The sequence below is a fragment of the Peromyscus maniculatus genome, chromosome 1, assembly GCF_049852395.1.
Source record: "Peromyscus maniculatus bairdii isolate BWxNUB_F1_BW_parent chromosome 1, HU_Pman_BW_mat_3.1, whole genome shotgun sequence".
NCBI lineage: Eukaryota > Metazoa > Chordata > Mammalia > Rodentia > Cricetidae > Peromyscus > Peromyscus maniculatus.
This window is the reverse complement of record NC_134852.1, coordinates 123,831,150-123,853,595: the sequence shown is the minus strand read 5'-3', so window position 1 is coordinate 123,853,595 and position 22,446 is coordinate 123,831,150. Positions and strand designations below refer to the sequence as shown.

At 45.2% G+C, this 22,446-nt stretch overlaps 1 protein-coding gene across 1 annotated transcript in view; it reads right to left on the bottom strand.

The window, feature by feature from the left end:
• Window positions 1-22,446, bottom strand: part of Spon1 (spondin 1) — a 287,223-nt gene that overhangs the window by 257,573 nt on the left and 7,204 nt on the right. Inside the window, exon 2 of the mRNA XM_006978617.4 lies at window positions 4,105-4,211. Within this exon, the coding sequence (XP_006978679.1) occupies window positions 4,105-4,211 (107 nt within the window). The remainder of the gene's footprint in view (window positions 1-4,104; window positions 4,212-22,446) is intronic.

Genomic DNA, 22,446 nt, shown 5'->3' with positions numbered 1-22,446 from the left:
GAGGCATGGCAGAAGGGGTGGATAATACACATAGCTGCAAGTGAAGCAGGTAAGGTAGTGTGTCATTGGTAGTAAGCACAAAGAGTAGATGCAGAAGAAAAGGACTCCAGCTCAGGGTCAAAGTAATGGGGGCAGTGTAGGTTTAAATGGGGTGATCAGGACCCAGCTCCTTTGGAAAAGGACATCTGGGGCTGAGACCTGCTGGAGGCAGGAGAGTGAGCCGGACTGTTCTGGGCCTGGGACCAGGGAGCAGTTTGTTTTTAGTGAGCTGAATTGTTAAGATTGGCGAGTTACTTTTGTACAGACAGTACTGTCTCTGAACTCCTTGTCACTTGCAATTAACCATGAGTACACCCAGCCAGCTCATAAAGAGCTCCAGTGTCTCTCTCGCTTTGGCAGCTAGATACCCTCATGTGCCAATGCCACCACCCTGGAACCCACTCCTGGAGCAGAGGAGGGCACCCCGCCTCTTCTGGGGGCCTCGGCAGGAGCCAGCAGAGCAGTAACCCTCACTGTCCCACTAAGCCCAAGGCAGCTCCACTGCTTTTATTGCTTTTACATGTGGTGGGCGAGTCTGTGTTTTCTGCCAAGTCCTCAGACATTTAGAAGCATAACAACCCATCTAATACCCCCTTTGAACCATGAAAATGAGGTCAGCAAGATGGCTCAGCAGGTAGTAATGGTGCTTGTGGCCAAGCCTGATGATTTGAGTTCAATGCCCAGCCCAACTATGGAAGGAGAGAATTAACTCCTGCAAGTTGTCCACTACCCCAACCCTACCACATACATATAAGTATTTTTTTTGATGTTTAAAAGAAATAAGTATGTGATCTTTATCTAGAGTTACACAAACATTTAAAAACTTTATTTTCTTTTATGAGTATTTTCTCTGCATGTATGTATGTGCACCACATGTGTGCATTGAATCTCCTGGAACTGGAGCTACAGAGAGTTGTGAGCTGCCACGTGGGTGCTGTGAACACACCTGGGTACTCTACAAGAACATCAAGTGCTCTTAACTGCTCAGCCATCTCTCCAGCCCCAGTGTACCCAAATTTTGTTGTTACTAAGTCCTCAGAGCTTTCAGGGAAGGAAGGTATGAGATGAAGATGTATAGCTAGCTACTTTTTGAATGCCATTTTCAAAGAAGGTGGTGGTGATTATAATTGTTCTATTTCTGTCCTAGTGGGTGACTTGGCTCTTCCACCCGTCAGCTGCAGAGACTGACTTAACTGGATGATGCCAAGGAGAGGACAGCAAGCTTTACCAGGTCAGGACAACTCTGTCTCGCCATGGCCCTCAGTGCTGAACTCAATCAGTGCATGGCACAGGAAGTACCCGATAAGTGATGCTGAATGAATGAATGAATCAGCCACTTGATGAAAGATGACAGCTTTCAAATGTGTCCATGCTATGGCAGAAAGGTACAGGAGAGATTATCTGGGAATCTGGTCTATGATCCACCCCCCACCCCACCCCCACCCCCCAACTAACCTCAGAAACCAGGAGAACCAAGTGGGGTGTGCATTTTAGTGGTTCAAAGGTAAGGAAAAGATGGAGACATTCATTATGAGAAAAACATACTAGTCTAGCCATGGAGCTTTGAGGTGTTGGCTTGCTTTGACTTAATCCCGTGAAGATTCGGTTTTATCTTGTGAGAAATGTTAATACCAACCCTGACTTCAGAAGGTTGCCACAAGAATTAAGTAGAATTAGACTATATCAGGAACCCTGCACATGCACTGCTGTTACAACACACACACACACACACACACACACACACACACACACACACACACACACACACACACGGCCACCTTTTTGCACTGAACAAGCACATACCAATTGCCACGCATGGTTTTGAACAGGAACCTGGAGCCTGGACTGGATTTGAATCTCAGCTTTTCATACAGCTTGATGGCTTGAGGGAAGTTATTTTCTCTGAGTCCCCAAATGCTTCCACTGTGTAAAGAGAGCAACAGAGCTCACCCCAACATGCTGTTCTGAGATCAATTACTGAATGGAAACCAAAAAGTACCTGGCTCCAGAGCTCTGGCCCATTAGCTGTAACCCTCATAATGGGTGTTTTCATGTTCTTACATACTCTGCTCCCCAGGGCTGGTGGAGACAATGAGAAGATAGACAGCAGTAGACTGATGTGTCCCTGTTATGACTGATGGAGGAGGCATGGGTTCCTCAATGTCTCATGACATCCAAGGTTCTCAATCCACAGGGGCTCAGGCTCCCTAGAAGGCTGGTTAACACACAGGCCAGACCCTGCCCTGAGGTCTGACTCATTCAGTCTCCTTGGGCTGAGAGTTTGCATTTATAAGTCCCCATATGCAGCTGATGCTTCTGGTAACACCACCATGGCCATGTAACAAAAATGTCATATGTCAGAAGCATGAAAGAAAAATGAGGAAAAAAAATCAGGAAGAGTTCTGAAGCTCAAAAGAGTTCCAAGCTAAGGTAAGACATGCTAAGCTAAGAGACAGCACTCAGCACAGAGCCTGGCAGACAGCAGGCACTCCACAAGCACGAGCTTTGGGTGGTATTATTATTGGGTCACTCTTTTGTGTGTCTATCAAGAGTACCTTCCCACGAAAGTGCCATCTAAATGGGGATAGAGCTAACAATTTCAGTAGATCAGAAGCCTAGACTCCCGTGTATAGAAAAGAAAGTTTTAGCTGAGCATGACCATGACCACTGTAACTCCAACACTCAGAGGTCTGAATCAAGAGGATTTTCCATGACTTTGATGCCAGCCTAGGATACATAGTTAGTACCAGGGCATTTAGGACTATATGGCAAGACCATGTTCCCCTCCCCAAACAAACAAGAAAACAAAAATCAAAAGAAAGAGACAGCAAGATGGATTACAGGATAAGGACACCTGCTACCAAGCCTGAAGACATGAGTTCAATTCCCAGAACCCACGTGGAGGAAGGTGAGAACCAGCTGCTGACAGGCGTCATCTGACCTCCACATGCATGCCATGGCACACACATGTGTGCATGCACACACAAATGAAGAGATGTTTCTGAAACATAAAAATTTTAAGTCACAAGATTCAGCTTGTGATTACAAACTGGCCCCAAGTGATTAAAAGTCATTGGTGGACAAGATATTTGGGGCGGGATCTCCCAGGAAGCTCACACATTACATCACCAGAGTCAGCAGCAGCCAGCTTTGAGTGTAAGCATTCTCCTGACTTCTCATTTTCTCTTCTGAGTTTGCAAATTCCAGATAAAAATGAATTCCAGAACAATGAAAAATGGAGACCAGAAATGGTCAGGGTAGATTTGGCCAGACCTCCCCTTAGATTCACCCCTAGCCCTTCTGGGATGTGTTCTGACATCTCGCTAGAGAAGGGTCGATGTTCCTGCCGCCTCCCTTGGAGGAATATTCCAGTGAAATATGACTTATTGTCAGGGCCTTGCCTTTGAGCTTCCCTTTCTTCTCCTGACCCACTTTCATCTTGCCGTGGCCTTCTGCACAATCATGAGCAGAGCTGCCCCCCCTCCACCCCTCACCCCCTTCTGGAGCTGCTGTTCGAGGACTGACTTTCAGAGACCACCACCTCCTAAACTTGTCTGCTCATTTAGCCAAGCAAAGCATGTGTAGTTCTTTTACTCTTCCCTCACAAGTAAGTCTCCACATTCCTGTAGCATCCTTTTCCTGGGCTTTGAACTCCCTCCAGCCTGGCTGTCCTGAGCTCTTGTTCCAGGCAATCACAAGACGCTGAGTGTAGGGGAAAGAGCAAGTCTGAGCCAGGTTCTGAGCACTCGCCCCACATTGCACTGCCTGCTGCCAAGGCTACAGAGAGCCCAGAGCCCCGCAATGGGATCTTCCAGAATGGGACAAACCCTGCTGGGTGACCAAGCCTGCTCAGGCAGGCTTGTGTCCTTTGCCGCCGATTGTGGGGTCCTTCTCGTGGAGCTGGCCCACGTGGTCTACCATCAAGGAAGCACGTGAAAAACCACACAAGATGCCTTAACCTCTCCTTTTATCTAGAATCCTCCACATAGCCCAAGCTCATTCAGTCTCTACCTGCCAGGCAGGGAAGGCCACTGGAAAAGGCAGTGGCAGGGAGTGGTGTCTTACCTGGAAGGTGCCAGCATGGTCTTCTTCCTTATCGCCCTCTCGGTTCTCTTTGAGGGCAATTAGTGTGAAGCCTCTAAAGTAGGAAGGAGGAGCAGCTGAGAGTGTCACTGTGAGAGACAAGAAAGCCACTGTCAGCACAGCAATCAATTGGGTTTCATTCGACTTACAGGACCAGACCTGAGTACTCCATCGACATTGCATCCCTGTGGAGTATGGGACAGAGGATGATGGGAAAGACTGAGCTCCCTCTTATATTTAAGAGCTTGCTAAATGCCAGATCTGAAGTCTGATCTGTAAATCCTTTTTATGTTTATTTCCTTACTTAGTTTGTTTGTTTATTTTTGAGTCAGAGCCTCATTGTGTAGTCCAGCCTGCTCTCAAACTCACCATCATCCTGCCAGGACCTCCCAAGCATCCTTAAAACTTCCTGAACCACTCAGACAGAGGTAAGGTGAGCTCTGTCTTAATAATCTCAATTTGATAAGGACAGCCCTGGTCAGAAACTCCCATCTTGACAATGATCTCATCTGGCTATACTTCTATTAGGGTGACCCAAGAGGAATCCAGATTCCTTTTGGATGTCTTGGGTGACACATACTGTTCTCTGCTCTCCAAACACCTTCCCCTTACCTTCTGTATCCTCAGCTATACTGCCCCTCCCAGCTCCCCCCTTGCCCAAGTTCTGCCCCAGGTATCATAGACAGACTGGACACATACCTGTCTCTAAGTCTGCCTCCCACAGGCTTTACCCACAGCCTTCCTCTCTCCCTCTCCTTTCTCTGCCTGCCAAATCAAGGGACCAGTAGGAGTTTTGAGTTCACTCAAGAGAGGGGCTGGGTTTTCATTCCCTCTGTATCCACATAACCCAGCACCAAGTATCTAAGGCAGGTTCAAGTTTCCTCAGATGAAAATGTATCTCTATCCTGTGTTCCAGATTCTGGGCTTTAGATATGGGCTGAAAGGCTATTAGAACTTCCATGGAGGCTCTAATTCAGGGTTCCAATGTCACTGACAAGGAACCAAGATAGAAAGGTCAACAGACATCTTCAAGGTCATTGAATTGAGGGTCCTCTCCCTAGCTTAACACTCCACCCATGGATTCGTGCCCTGGATGTATTCATCATGATATGGCTCTTTTTAAAGTATTGACTGATTGGTCTGAAGTTTAAAAATCAATGCATTCAGTTTATATCATTGACATAATTCTGTTATACCATTTCCCTTCTAGGAGGAACATGTGGTCTTCTAAACTCCCCAAATGGGCTCAGTAATGCAAACAATAAAACCACTACCAAAAAATTCTAAAATTGCAAACAATAAAACCACTATCTCAGATAATAGAGTGCTGTTCATGAGTCACCAATACAAAGATATCTCACAGAAGAACTTCAAAGACATGAAAAGTATAAATATCAGAGCTGGAGAGATGACTCAGCAGTTAAGAGGACGGGCTGCTCTTCCAGAGGACCCAGATTCCATTCCCAGTTAGCTCACAACAATCTGGAACTCCAGTTCCAAGGAATCTGATACCCTCTTCTGGCCTCCACAGGCATCAGGCATATACAGTGCACACACATATATACAGACAACACACACACACACACACACACACACACACACACACACACACACACAATTAAATTGAAAAAATTCCAAATATCATACTGCGATTGGTCAGTTCATCTCACGACTATGTCCATCTATTTAAAAAACTCAATAGAAAGTGGGGAAGAAAGAATGAAGTAAAGCACACTGGAGTCAGAAAAGTGTAGGGCTCAGAAGCCCTGGAATCTTTGAGAGAAATGATCGAAGATGCTAAAGGCCCTGGGATGAAGGAAGGACAGGAGGGGACAGAGCAGCTGACAGCAAGGGCGTCCTCAACTTCATTTGCACCATTTTAATGTGACCCTGGGACTGATGGACCTTGGCCTCCAGTGACCGAGAGAGCACCTGTGACTCTGCTCTAGAGGATTGTCACCAGAACCTCCTACAGAAGCCCCAGCTCTCTTTCATAGAGGACAGACACCTCCAAGCGGTTCTTTGCATTCTGTGGTGGTTTGAATAGGAATGAATAGACTCATGTGTTTGAATGTTTGGCCCATACAGAATGGCACTGTTAGGGGGGTGTGGCCTTGTTGGAGGAAGTGTGTCACCATGGAGGTGGGCTTTGAGGTCTTATAGGATTAAATATGGCCAGTGAGACACACAACCTCCTTCTGCTGCCTGAGGCGCAAGATGTAGAACTCTCAGCAACTTCTCCAGCACCATGTCTGCCTGCATGCTACCTGCCATGATGATAATAGACTAAACCTTTGAAACTGTAAGCCAGCCCCAATTAAATGTTTTCCTTTATAAGAGTTGCCATGGTCATGGTGTCTCTTCACAACAATAGAAACCCTAACTATGACACATACCAAGCTGGCCACAGAATCAGACTAGAACCACCCTCAGGGATTTTGCCCAGAATTATAGGCTTGTCCATGTTCTTCTTTGTACATACCCTTCCTGGTCTCCCCTGGGGATATTTCCTTTGTAAGTCACTTGCATCCAAATCACCATCAAAAGCTATGGGGTACAGGTTAAATTATGTCCTGCAAAAAGTTATGTAGAAATTGTGGCCTCGGGCACCTGGGGGGGGGGTATGACCTTGTTTGAATTGGGCTCTTTGAGGGAGAGGCCACAATAGACTGTGGGGGTGGGTTGAGTAGTGGAGTCATTACATCCAGTCTGACTAGTGCTCCTATTAGAAGACTCGTGAACCATGCAAGGGACATATTGCATGTGACTACAGAGTAGATGTGGAAATGAAGCAACTTGGGACAAGGATGATAAGGATGGCTGGTAGCCAGAGGCTGGAGAAAGCTGACTTCCTCAGAGCCGTCTCCAGGAGCCTCTCCGCTGACCCATTGATTTCAGGTCTTTAAATGTCAGAACGATGAGTCAATGAGCTGGTTAACAAAGCTTTGGGGTGTGACTGTAGTGGGCTTCATGGAACCCAGCCTACCATAGACAAGCAACCGCTGTTCCCCAGTCACAGGCCACAGGCTGCAAGCATTTCAGACTCTGCCTCAGCAACCCCGCTAATCACAGCCCCACTGCCCACCTCACTGCATTTGGTCCTGGGATTCACTCACTGGCAGTTTCAGAAGAGCCCTGGCAGTCTACCCTACAGACGTGTTTCTCATGGTCCTCATATACCTGTGACATTTAAATTCCTCCATTCCCCCAAAACTTCAGGAACAGCGTAAATTTTTACCCTTTGTACGACACTTCCTCTGACGTCACCATAAAGACCAGAACTCTCTTAAGATTAAAAATGCTTACAGGTCTCCCCAAGTGGGGATGCTGCCCCTGGGTATCTGGCTGCAGCAGGTCCTCATAGACATTGGGCCTTGGGCCTCCAGTGTGCTTTGTCCCTTCCTAATGTCTGACACTGCTGAGCCCAACAAGAATGAAGTCCAGAGAAGTATCCAGAAGACCACTTCCTTCCCTGTTCCTGGAGCAGCTAGTCCTAAAGTTTACATCACCAGAGCCATGCACGCCAAACCCAGCTCCAAGCAAAATATGGACCAAATGTGACAGCTAGAGCTGTGAATATAGCTATAGCAACCCCTGTGTAGGAAGGAAGACTGATGCTAAGTTCTGCTGGCATCTCTCCCAGGTCTTAGACCCCAGAAGAGTGAGGTAGCCTTGGCTATGGTGGTGAATCTCCAGAAAAAAAAGTAATGAAACCTTGGGTTGTACAAAGAGAGATGCTGGAATTTTTTTCTAAAGGAAGCCAAGAAATAAAACACAAAACAAAAATAAGAGATGAAAATTACTTTCTATAATTAATTTCAATCTGTTTCTGTGAGAAACCAAAAGCAATTTACAGAGGAAAGGGTTTATTTGATTTATACTTCCAGGTCTCAGTCCATCATTGAGGTAACTTAAGGCAGGAACCAGAAGGCAGGCCTGTGTAGTGGGTAGTCATTCCAGCTTTGACCTGGAAGTTCCAACACCCATTGAGGCTTCGGTAATGGCCATGCTTACAAGGCGGGGCTGAGAGAGGACGCTGAAGACCCGAGTTATGGATGTGGGGGCTCTCTTGGTTCCTGGACCCTGGACGCTGGAGGTAGACCGAGCAGAGTTCTCCAGAGAACACCACTGGACTTCGATACACCTTTCCCAGACCCTGCAACCTACCTGTCCCTTCACTTGTAAGTTACGCCACTAAATAAACCTCCCTTTTAACTACGTGGGGTGACCTTAATAATTTCACCAATAGGCCTGCTTGCTATTTCAAGCAGAATTACCTCTGACCAGGGAACTCATTCATAGCCATGGAAATACAAGAGGAACCATGGCGGAACATTGCTTCCTGGCTGGCATACTGGTTCATGCTCAGCTAGCTTTCTTATACAGCCCAGGACTACCTTCCTAGGGATGGTGCTGCCCACAGTGGGCTAGGACTGAATCAATTAATAATTAAGAAAATCCCCCCATAGACATGCTCACAGACTTTCTGATCAAGGCAATTCCTCAAAGGAAGCTGCTTTCCTCTCATAGGTTCATTATCCTATAGGTTGCAGCATTAGGAAGGTTGAGAATCACTACTTTAGGCTGTGTTAGCAATTAAAGCTAACTAGGATACATCCTTCAGGAAGCATTTTATTGCTAATGATAAAGAGGCTAGTAAAGGAAAAAATATATGTATTTGAATACAAATAACATATATTCACATATACAAAAACACACACATAGAGAGAGAGTAGAACTCAAAAAGTTTAAAATGCACAAATAAATAGACATTTTATACACATAACACAAGTTCTAAATTCACTGGCCCAAGTAACCCAAAGTTGTTGCACAGATCCCTGACTTTATATGACAATGACCTGATTTAACCCCTTCCACTTTGTGACTAGACTTCTGATATCCAGAGCAGAGAGATTTATTCAAGTTCACATCATGCAAGGTGTCATTTGGAATCCAAGTGCTTTGCTTCTAGTCAAGGGCATTTCTCCTGACTGTAAACCACAAAGATAATATCTGCACAATGCTTCTAGAAGTCTGGGATTGCCTCCTGACAGAGTTCACAAGGGAGAGAAGAATTTCTATGCCACTGCTTGTATAGACTTACCTTATGTTTCCAGACAGTTGTCTAAAAGCAATAATGCTTTTCACCACCTCCGTGTGTGTGTGTGTGTGTGTGTGTGTGTGTGTGTGTGTGTGTGTGTACCTGTGTGTAAGGATGCACATGCAAGGGCATGTAGAGAACAGAGATTGGAGTCAGTGGGTTCTGGAGATCCAAACTCAGGTTCTCATGCTTGCTCAGAAAGTGACTTACCCATTGAGCCATCTCCCAGCCCTACATTTTACATCTTTTAAAGATAGTACTGAAGATTTTTAGCAAAGTAAATTTACAAAAGTTTCAGGACTAGAACTTAATGATTATTTTTAAGAAGTTGTAGGATTTTTTTCTTCTCTAATAATTTGAAACCATGAGCTAGAAAGATGGCTCAGTGGTTAAGAGCACTTGCTGCTCTTGCAGAGGACCCAAGTTCAGTTCCCAGAATCCCCATCCAGTGTCTCTAGTTCCAGGCATCTGATTCACCCTTCTGGCATGCAGTACACACACACACACACACACACACACACACACACACACACACACACACACAAACACACACACACAAAATGAAATAAACAAAACTTTAAAAATAGAAAAAAGAATCACAAGACCTACTAGTTCCTGTGAATCTCAAAAAAAGAAAAAATCTCCAAGATGATGAAGACAATCTGGAAGCTATTTTCCCTTTGAAAAAAAAGCCTATCAGAAATCACACCATAGTAAAGCTTAAAAGGATTATAACAGGCATGTTTTACATAAAAATACCTACATAATTAGCATACTATCTACACTTATTTTCAAGCATTAGTATACAGTGTAAATGCATGAGTACATGTGATGTTGTTAAGATCATAGCTTGGCATATAGGAGACTGAGGCGAATGGTAATACTTAGGGCTGGCAAGATGGTTCCTTAGGTGCTGACTATGTATGCCTGATGCCCTGAGTTTGATCCCTAGAACCAACGTAATAGTAGAAGGCAAGAACTGACTCTACAAAGTTGTCCTTTGACCTCTATATGTATGTCATAAGAAGCACATGCATATATATATATACACAACACACACACAAACAATAGTAATAAAGTAAAATAAAATATTTTAAAACTAAGAGTTCTCTTAAAAATAGTAGTAGTTACTATGTTCCATAATAAAAATATCAGACTACAATGTGCTTTGTGTTTGTCTTCAGGCTTGTAAGCCTTTGAGGGCTAGAACAGCATCTGGCTCAGTGTGGTGATCAGCACAGGGTGATAGACAGCAAGCCTACAGAACAGTGCTCATAGTCTGCTTGACTCAGAATTGCCACGAATGTCAATACTCTTCAAACTGCTGTATAGATTTAGTGCAGAGTAAATGAGAGTCTCAATGTGTTTTGTGTGATATTGACAACCTGCTTCTAAAAGTCATATGAAAATGCAAAGCACTAAGAATATTCAAGACAACCTTGAGAAAGAAATACAAAGTTGTAGGGCTTATTATTGCCAGAAATGAAGACTTACAGATCTATGGAAATCAAGCCAGTGCACTACAACAAGGAAAGAGAAGTGAGCCAATTAAACAGTGGAGGGCTCAAAAAAGTTCTGGAAAGCTGTGAGAACTATGGGTGATAAAGAATGCACAGTAGCATAGGAAATCAATGGTTCAAGGACATGTGGGGACCATATCATGCACAAAATACATCTACACAGTTGTCATTTACATGCGAAAGCTTTTTGGAGGTGGTATAAGATGGTATGTAAATGACCTCAGAGCAGAAAGCATTTGAATAGGATATAATAAAGCACCGGTCATAAAGTCTAAGATGTATAAATGAGATGCTCCCAAACTTTTCTTATCAAAAGACACTATGAAAAGGGAAAAGGCAAGCCATGGTGTAAAAGATGTTTGAAATCTTATAGGCGATACCTAACTGCCATCCAAAATCTACATAGTCTTGGTAATCAAGAAGAAAGACAATAGGCAGATGCATGAACATTTGGTGAAGGTGCCCTGCTACCTAAAACCTGTGAAAAATTCTGATCCTCATCAGCCAATAGGGAAATACAAGTTAAAGTCACAATAAAATACTACTGCATAACTACCAAATTGACTAAATGTGAAGGATTAATACCAAATGTTGTTAACTGGAACTTCCACACATTGTTGACGACAGTGAAAATTAGCACATTTGCTAGAAAATTCTTCAGCACTGTGTTGAAGCTGACCATACGCATACCCCATGACCTAACTATACAACTCTGAAACGCATGCTTGTATGCACCAAAGACACTTAGAAGAATGCTTGGAGTGATGCCACTTGAAGGAGCATAGAACTGGAAACATCACTCTATTGGACAATATAATTGGTGACATAGTCGTGTAAGCAAATGGAAGCATGTCTAAGGAAAACTAACAAACTGTGCTGTACACGACACAAAGGGATGCAAATGGCAGGGCTGGGAGATAGGTTAGTCAGTAGAATGCTTGCCGCGCAAGCGTGAGGACCTGCATTTGAATTGCTTGCACCCACATAAGAGCTGAGCACAGCAGCACACATCTGTAGCCAGCACTGGGATGCAGAGACAGGTGGAGCCCTGGAGCTCACTGGCTAGATAGTCTGAAATGATGAGCTCCGGGTTCAGTTAGGAACTTCGTTTCAAAAAATAAGACAGTGAGCAAAAGAGGAAGACATGTGATATCATTCTTGGGCCTCAGTACGCACGTGCACACACTCACATGAACACATACATATACCACACACAAACACATACAGCGTGAGAGGGGTGAGGGAGAGAGGGACAGGGAAAGGGAGAGGAAACAGCGGGGAGGGAGAGACAATACAAATGGTATGGTTGCATTGGCAAATATTCATGTAAAAGTTCAAAATCAGGCACTGTCTGGTGCTAGAGTCAGATGTGGAGGAGGAGGAGGAGGGAGAGTGATGTGGAGGGAACATGATGTTACTACAGACCCAATCAATGTCCCAGTTCTTCATGTGAATGCTGGCTACATGGATTTCTTCACCATGTGATAATCATTAAGTCATATGATGTGTGATTAAACTATCAAAAAAAAATTTCCTGATCCCAAATAACCATCTTTCTGTACATTTATTCAGTACCCTTGACAAGCTAGCTATAAGCAGTTTCCCAGAGTGCTGTATTCCTGCAGGTTCTAAGGTTGTACCCTCTCTCGTCTATTAAATATATCACACAAGATGGAGGCTCTGTAGGTTGAGCTGAACTCTGTATGGGGTTTCAGTCCATAACTGACCCTGAAAATGATGGTATTTTGCAGTTTGAGTTGAAGGAATTCAGGAGGACCTACCCATCTGGTGGGTTTCATTAGACTTCCTGAAAGAAAGGCTCAAACGTGCAGTCCATTCTGCATCTTGTAAATGACCAAAGATGACTGACTGCTTAGCAATAAATAATAGAATCTTCTCTCTAATGACTGCTCCCAAGAGAGACTGTTAAGAGATCCAAAACCTTGAGAAAATTGCTTACAAAGGATTAAAAAATACAAAATGAGAGAGAGAGAGAGAAAGAGAGAGAGGGGGGGAGGGGAGGGGGGGAGAGAGAGAGAGAGAGAGAGAGAGAGAGAGAGAGAGAGAGAGAGAGAGAGAGAGAGAGAGAGAGAGAGAGAGGCTATTTGAAGTCATGTTGTGGGCACACACAGGGAACTGGTAAAGGGCAAAGATTCAGGATTAGATCTCCAGAGTCCCCACTGGCTAATTATGAGAAGGCTGGGAGGTACCTGACTGCCCTGTTCCCTCCTTTAAAAAAGGGAGGGGTGAGTGCCACTGCCTATCTTACAGGAGTGTAAAAATGAATTAAGCTCCGTAGATTACAATGATCAGCATCTGTAATTGGACAAGATGGTCAAGGATTACGGCACATTGAGGGTGGTGGTGTGGGGGTGGAAATAACACCTGGATGGGGAAGATGGTGATGGCAGTGACTTTGGAATGATAAGGGCCATAGTAATGAGGACCATGATATGCATCGGACTGATTAGCCAACAGTGAGTTGGTCCTCAGGGGAAATTATGGAAGGAAAACTCGAATCGGCACCATCCAAGGACTGTTGGGAGGAACCAAAATGGGACAACTATCTCTGGGGGTCTTTACAGTACCAAGTTAGAGACATGAATTGGCTCAGTACTCACAATATTCTGAATCATCTTGTGGGCCACCATACTCACGTGTGTGGGTGGGCCTTCTTGCTCCTTCTATTTCTACATAACATCTTCTTGTGCTTCTTGAATACCTCTAACTCAATCTTGATTAAATATATATCTGTGAAATTATTTGATAACCATATGCCTTCCCGAACAATCTGGAGACTTGAGAACACAGGCCAGCTCTGCCTTAAACTGTCTTAAACTGCATAGTTCTTTTTGTTTTGATTTTATTTCAGTTTTGGTTTTTCCAGACAGGGTTCCTCTGTGTAGCCCCGGCTGTTCTGGAACTCACTCTGTAGACCAGGCTAACCTCGAACTCAGAGATCTGCCTGCCTCTGCCTCCTGAGTGCTGAGATTAAAGGTGGGCACCACTACAGCCCAGCTTCTGAATAGTTCTTTAATGCATTGTGAATAATTCTTGAGTAAGAGAGAGTGAGTGAGTGCATGAGTGAGTGCATGTGTGAGTAGTGAGTGAGTGAGGAGTGAGTAAGTGAGTGAGTAGTGAGTGAGCGAGTGAGTGGAGGCTCAATTGTCTTCCATGTACACTTTGCTCATTTCTGCTCTGGTCCAAAGTTCTTACCGCCCATGGTGGGTAACACACCAGCCTCCCTCACCCATTTGCTTTTTTTGTTTCTCTTATTTTGCAGTGCTGAACACCAAACCCAAGCTGAGTGAGGGATGGTGAGTAGATACACACCACACACACACACACACATACACACACACACACACACACACACACACACACCCCAAGCCTCACCTTTTATTTACTGAGTACCGGCTCTGTGCCATCCCACTTCCACATTTCCGAAGAAAAAAGCCAGGGTCTCTGCCTCCTAGCAACCCATAATCTAATCACCCGGAGGAAAAATGTACCAGCAGATATTCTTTTTTTTTTTGTGATATATATTTTTTATTTTACAATACCATTCAGTTCTACATATCAGCCATGGGTTCCCCTATTCTCCCCCCCTCCCACGCCCTCCCCTTACCCCCAGCCCACCCTCCATTCCCACCTCCTCCAGGACAAGTCCTCCCCCGAGGACTGTGATCGACTTGGTAGACTCAGTCCAGGGAGGTCCAGTCCCTTCCTCCCAGACTGAGCCAAGTGTCCCTGCATAAGTTCCTGGTTTCAAACAGCCAACTCATGGAATGAGCACAGGACTTGGTCCCACTGCCTAGATGCCTCCCAAACTGATCAAGCCAATCAACTGTCTCACCTATTCAGAGGGCCTGATCCAGCTGGGAGCCCCTCAGTCTTTGGTTCATAGTTCATGTGTATCCATTCATTTGGCTATTTTTTTTCAATAATTGAGTAAAACTGAAATTTGTTATATGCCACAGTCGTCCTAGGGACCTCCATGCTATATATATAGCCTCTATGGTTCTATGGGTTGTGGTCTGATTGTTCATTTTATATCTAGAATCCACCAATGAGTGAGTACATACCATAACTGTCTTTCTGGGTTTGGGTTACCTCACTCAGGATGATTTTTTCTAGTTCCATCCATTTGCCTGCAAATTTCACCAGCAGATATTCTTAATCATGTGCAGCTGGTGTGGGGGTATGGGGAATGGGCTCTGGGATCTCAGAGAAGGAGACATTGGAGTCTACCTCAAGTGAGACGAAGGAGGCTGTAAAGTGGAGGGGGTGTCTGAGCCGCATGGCCAGTGAGGAACAGGGGTTTGCCCAGTGGAGCGAAAGGAACACCATCTGGGAAGTAAGGAAGGCACATGGGCTAGCCTTGGCTCTGGAAACCACTGGGCTGACCCAGATCTTTAGTTCAAGGTGGACTCATCTATGATACCAAGATGGATGGCCTGTGTAGGACCCAGTTGGAGAAATGAAAACTGAACTTCTACACTTCTCTGAAGTCTGCTGACCCCTTTTCTCCACTGAACAGCTTGACCACAGCCTCCTGTTGTCCTAACAACCAGAACCTCCCACCACCTTGTAAAATTTTGCTTACAGCAGCCTCTTTTGCCTGTGATGTGCCTTTTTCTGTAATGCTCTCCCATCCAACTAAAGTACCCTATAAAACCCAAACTCCTTTTGGGCAGGGCTACACTCCCTTCTCTTCTGGCAGTTTGAACCTGGAACAAAGCTTTGCCTTTGAGTCTCAGCATAGCTTCGGTGGTCTAGTTCTCTCGTTAAGCCATATAGAAGCCAGAACTAATTCTGGATCTTCTAAGTTGCAAGAACTAACTGCAGAGGCTAATGAGAGAGACAAGCAGGATACAAATGGTTGGAGACCTAGGCTTTGCAGGGAAGTATGGGTACCATTCTGGAGATGTTGAGAAGCACTGAGTGGGTGTGGGGGGCGGGGAGTCTGAGATGGGCAGTCCATTCAGATTTATAGTTTAGGAAGGCTGGAGGCTGTGTGATTAATGGATTATACTCTTCCTCCAAAAGCTACTTCAGTGGTAAGAGGTTCTCTGGCCTGCCTTGTTTGTATGAAGGCTATCTCACATGGAAGCCTGGCCTCAAATTCCAACCCAGGGCAGAGTTCTCCATCCTTTGGTATACCCACCTCATGAATACTCTCACAGCACCTAACTCCCAAAGCGTTTTCTTGGTCCTTCAAACATCTATGTGCCAACAGTCTGACAAAAGCTCTGTGCCTATTACCCTTTCGGGTCCTGTGGGATTCTATCACCCTCCTACCCTGTCTTTGGCGTTTCAGAAGCAGAACTCCAGATTCCCAGTCCCCTGGCTCCATTCAGAATCAGGTCCCAGCATCAACATATGACCAGGCCCCAGCCATCATTCTTTGTGTTACAGAGGTGCCTGAGACTTCATGTCACAGCCTCAACCACGACGGACCTCAGCTTCTCTCTCAACTTGTACCAGGGGCTCATAAAGATCACTGAAGCATTAAGTAACCACAGGAGCAAGGTGCTCCCCATCTGCCTGACTTGAAGAGTTCCAGGAAGTTGAAGTCACATGCTTCAGGAAGAAATTTGTCCCTATTCTCTACTCACCCCATTAGGTCACAGCTGCTAGGGAAGGGCTGATGGGCAGGAAGGTGGGGCTAGTAACCTAGAGCAGGAAAGGGGAGCTGGTGGGGTTGGCTTGTGCCATTTCTTTAAACTCCCTTTGTCAGCCAATATGCTCAGCATTTCTAGGCAGAGATGGACCCCCCTCATTCCAAATGAGGCTATGCACCCTTAAAATTATAAAAGTTGTCTTTACACAACAGAAGTAGTTGAAAGACCTGGTTCCAACTTCCCCTCTTTATTTTGTACAACTTTTGGCAGGGCACTTAACTTTTGTCTCGGTTTTCTTATGAGTAAACTAGCTGAAATATTGTGTATCTTGTGTTGTCATTAGGCTAGCTAATGACTTCATAATCACAAGCCCATAAAAATGTTTTCTAAATCAATAAAATGCATTAAAAAATGAACCAGTGTCCTCCATGAAATTGGGATCATAATTATCAGCTTGTGGATTTGTTGCAAAGATTAGAGGGGGTAATGAATATGAATCATATGCAGTGTCACAATGAAGGCTCACTCTCCTCCTCACGTGTCACCTCATCACAGTATAGCTCAGAGCCAGATGGAAGTCCTGAGCTGAACAACATGCTCACCAAATGGGAAAGATTGGTGCTAGACTTTGGACCTTGAATGTCCCCCAAAGGCTCATGTGCTGCAGTTTGGAGGGGGGTGATGGAATTTGAGGAGGTTGGGCCCAGTGGGAGGAATTTCATTTATTAGGATTATGCTCTTATAGGTGATATGAAAACTCTGGGTTCTCTCTCCCTCCCTCCCTCCTTCCCTCCCTCCCATTGCTAGGAAGCAAAGACTCCTCAGTTGACACATTCTCCCATGGTGATAGACTGTGTTACCACAAACCCAGACAGGCAGTCACCTGACCGTGGACAGAAGCTAGCCATCATCTCTTCTAGAAAGTTGATTGTCTCATATATGTTGCCACTGCACTAGAAGGCTGACTCCCACAAATGGGAAGGTCCTCTTGAGAGACTGGCCATATGTCAGACAATACAGACGAAGGTAGGAAGCTGACGGGGACCCCTATGCCTTCTTCTATCCTGACCATGTGGCCAATCCGCCATCTTCCTCCTTAAACACAATCATGAGCGACTGAGCCCAGATCCAGTCTGCCTCCAAGCCCTAGTCCCCTGGGCATGTGACTCAAGCAGGACTAATCAGGATCCACTTCCCTGGGTTGTTTCAGCTTGGAGTTAGAGGGCAGAGAACTTCCTTTTAGCCACAGAACTAGCTGAGAGACTCTTCACTGAAGCTTGTTGGCAGATCTCCTCTCTGTCATTTGGAGAAAATTCTTTATAAGGAACATAATCAAGACAATATACAGAAGCACAACTAATGGATAAAGAATGGAAGGGGCAAAGCCGGAGTGGTGGGAAGGAGAAGGAAAACACGGACAGGGAAGGGGTGGGTAACAAGTCTGTCTGTGCTCCTAGCTCCAGTCACGCCTGAAGCGACACCCACCTCTGGGCTTCCCAGATATGGGAATCATTGGCTCCATTCTTTGTCTCAGTTAGTTTGATCTTGTCCCTGTTGGTTGCAATGAAAAGAATAATGGCTAATTTTGAAGCAACTCTGCATGGACTGACTGTAAGACTCCTCAGCAGTCTAAGAATGCCAGTTAGTTCCTGTCACTATGACAAAATGTCCGAGTGAAACCAACTGAAGGGGGAAAGATTTGGTTTAGGTTTGCGGCTTCAGGGGATTCCGTCCGTCTGCATTAGTTAGCTCCACTGCTTTTAGGCATCAGGCAAGGGAAAAGCATCATGGGAGAAAGTCATGGTAGAAGAAGCTGTTTACCTCAGGGCCACCAGAAAGCAGGGAGGAGAAGGAGGGGAAGAGAGAGGGAGAGGAGACATATACAAGATAGAATCTTCAAAAGCATGCATCCAATGGCCTACTTTATCTGACCAGGCTGTGAGAGTTAGTTTTGACAGAATCTAGAACCACCTGGGAAAAAAGTCTCAGTAAGGAATTGTCTAGATCAGGTTGGTCAGTGAGCGTGTCTGTGGGGATCATCTTTAGCCGATACATATGAAGATCCAGTCACAAAGTGGATAGCACTGTTTCCTGGTTTGGGGCCCTGAACTGTATAAGACTAAAGAGAGCTAGCTGAGCACTAACATGCATCCCTCTCTGCTCTTGAATGTGATGTAACTAGCCTCCTCAAGCTTCTGCCTTGACTTCTCACAGTGATGGACTATAACCTAGATTTGCAATCCAAATAAATCTTTTCCCACCTAAGTTTTTTTGGGGGTAGGGTGGAGTTCAGGCTATTTTATCATAGCAACAGAAATGCAACCAGAATACAGGCCTATCTATGATGTCATTAAGTCATGAATCCATCATCAGATCATTCACTAACTAGGTCTGAGTCTTCGTGGTCCAATTACTTTCTCAAAGCCCATCAGTTGTCAATCAAGCCCTAAATCCAGGAAACTTCAAGGGCATTTTAGAGTTATGCCGTAAGACTTAGGAAACTATATTCATAAGTAAATTGGGGTGACCAATCAAGAGATAGTAATCAGTTAATAAATATCATTGGGGTGACAACAGGATGTTTACTTCAAAATGTTGAACTAGATATAACTTTAAGGAAAGACCTTAAAGGGTGGCTGGAGCTCTGCCCTGAGCTCTAGCCTGCTCAAGATTCTGACAAATTGCTTAGATAAAGGTTTATTGGGCCTGTTTATAAGAACTATGGCTTATCTACAGTAACATTATGTAGATAAACACCCCTGTGACAGAATCGAGATTCTATGAATGACTGAGAAGTCACACTGGAAGTTCAATGGGAAAGTATATCAAATATGTTCAGGGTGGGGGTGGAGGACACATGCCTGTAATCTCAGTGCTAAGGGCTGAGGGCTGAGGCAAAGAGGTTCCTGAGTTAGAGGCTGGCCTAGGTTTATAGAGCAAGGCCTTGTCTCAATTTCCTCTCCAAGTGGACCAGTTACACCAACATGGGTTGATTTGTCGGCCTTGTCTCAATTTCCTCTCCAAGTGGACTAGTTACACCAACATGGGTTGATTTGTCGGTCAGTTTTCTCTTACTATATCACAGAAGCAGAGACAATTAGCAGAGAAACCAATGATGTTAGCTCATAGTTCTGGGGACATAGTCCAGGGTTTCATGGCACCATGGTTTGGGGTCTGCTGTGAGAGTGTTACATTATGGCAAGGTCACATGGTGGAAAAAACTGCTTGAATTTGAACTAAGAAGTAGGGAGAGAGTAAGACTGTGAAGTCATGACACACCATCATCCTTGAGACCCCACCTCCTAAAAGGCCACAGCACCTTCCCACACCAGCATCCCAGAGACCAGGACTAGAATAGACCTTTGGGGAATATTATCCATATGTATGCAAACCATAGCAGTTAGGAAAGGCAGCGACCTTCCCAGCAAATAGCAAACATCTGAGTTGGCTGCACACTGAGGGTGATTCCAGAGCACATCAGGGCTGCCAAGAAAGCAAACACAAGCCCTGGCAAGCTCCCACATGCACGGTGTCCAGGACAGGAAGAAAATCATTCTATCCCTATCAGAGCACATCTGGAGTACAAAGTACAGGAAGAAGGAATGTCTCCTATAGGAACGGTTGAAGAAATGGGACATGGCATTTTAGTCAGAAGAGGAGCCAGAGTAGAGAGCTGCTTACCCATATGCACCTCAAGGGCTGACATATGGCCGAGGAAACACCTTATTTTGTGTGATTTCAAAGACCAGAAACTTGGAAATGTATGCAAGCTCCATGGGAGGCAGCAGAGAAGAAATATGGGGTCAGCATGGTTCTGGCTTCACCAGCCTGTGGGTGTTGCTGGCCAAAGGGCCTCACAGTTCCCCATTGCACCCTTTCCACATTGCCAAGGCAGGGGAATGACAAAATTGTGCCATACCTGAGGGCATTTCAAAGGTGTAGTACTCAGTTTCATGTTACTATCATATAATTCCAGAAGCAGGTAACATATAAAGAAAAAGGAGTATCCCTCAGAAACAGGATAGGGCAGTGGTGTGGGCTACTGAGACGGAAGTGGTGACAGGCGGTGTTGGGGACACATAGGAAAGGGGACACTTCCCTTAAAAGAAAGGATGTAGTCTTGCCAATCACTGTAGATAGTTCCAGGAAAATTCACTTTGACAATCTGTGTCCGAGCTTGAGGATCTGCCCTGAGAGTCCATTTGTAGGCTGGCAGCCTTCCCTCTGCCCTTGGCCAGCTGCTGCCCTGCTGCTCACTTCTGCACCCACCTGCTCTCTCACACCAAATCCCCCTCACCTTGAATACCACCCATCTGCTTATCACCCATCTCCAGCCTCTGCCCCAGGGCAATGGCTGTCCTTTCTCTCTGCTGCCACCGTCTGGACAGCCTGGACTTCTTCCAGTGCCAGCCACTGCCACTCACCTTTCCTGGAGAAAGAGACATGATTTCTCCCTAGCCCATCCAATAAGAAGGGGAGCGTGCAGGTCTTACACAGGACCTTTGGGTTTAAATAGCACTCCCCCTCCCAACAAATAATGATTTAGTGCCTGCTTTCCATACACGATTCTGGGTACTGAAGATAAAGTAAGAAAGACAGAGGCTTTGCTCTCATAAAGCTTGTATTCTAGACGGAGGAGGCAGATGATAAACAAGATAACCCCAGAGAGAGCTTAAGGGATGAGAAAGAAATAAATCAGGGAGAAAAAACCCAACAGAAAACATAAAGTGGTGGTCAAAGAAGCCTCTTTATAGATGCGACTTAATACACAAGGACTTAGAGAGCAGGAATCAGTCATCTGGAGGTCTGGGAACAAACTTTGTCCCTAGAGGCTCCCCATTGGCTTGCAGAGAGTAATTAGGAAAGCCCTGAGATGGGAAAAGGAGAAGCGGGTGGGGGTGGGGTGGGGAGGTGGAGAGTGAGTGAGTGAGTGAGTGAATGTATGTGCGTGTGCGTGCGTGCATGCGTGTGTGTGTGTGTGTGTGTGTGTGTGTGTGTGTGTGTGTGTGTTTGTGGTGGTGGGGGCGGTGATGGTCCCTGTAGCACCATAGCACCTGCACTTTATTTTCAACTGGGTCTGCTTCTAACTCTACCCACACAATCCTTGATAACAGATTTGTAAGCCCCTAACCCACAGTGGGTGCCCCCAGACCTCAAACAAGGGGTTAGGCACAGGGAATTTCTCTAAACTTCTCAGTAGTTTAGGAATCTTGTGTATATGGAGCTCGTTTGCAAAAGGCTTCTGTCTGTTTCCTGCCTTGTCCGGTCTGAGTCTCAGCTGAAACCTGTTATGAAGATGGGGCATATTATGCCAACAAAAACTCACTAGCACCTCCACGAGTTTTCATGAGACCTCATCTGTAGGTGTTCCAAAGTAGGTGAATCAGAGAAAGAGACAGGAGGGGGCATCAAGTGATTCTAAGCACTTCCCACTCCACTTACTGCATGCTGGTGAGCATGCCACGTGGCCTCAGTTTCTCTACACAACCACATGGTGGGGACTTCCTACTCACCTGCCAGTATTTAAGGAGGAGAAATCAACAGTTTTCTCTGCTACCTGACTGAAGAAGCACAGCCCTCTTCCAACGCTGGAAGGAGAATAGCACTGGACTTGGCGAGAAATGCCAACCCGCTTCTATCCCTGCTAATGGAAATACCTGGAGGGACGCATAAATCAGACCATATTGGAGCTGCTCTCCATGTTGTATGTGATGTACAGTTTCAAGGGATCTGGAAGGGATAATTTTGACTTATACGACTTAGACTTTCCATCTGCCCCTCGATTCTCAGCCTCAGGTAGGATAGATATTCATTGCATTCAAATTATTTTGTTCATTTTTATTCTGAATGCCTACCCTGGTGGTGTTTTCTTTTCTCTTCCCACACATGCCCATTGCTTTCTTGTTCTTTTCACTTATTCCTTCCTTTCTTTTTTTTTCTTTGCTGATTCCTTCTTTGTTGAGGGGAAAAAGCAAGATAGAATAGGCTACTTACATACACTTACATAAAGACAACATTTTATTCATTTGTTTACTTATTTATTCATTTATTTATTTAGTTTTGGTTTTTTGAGACAGGG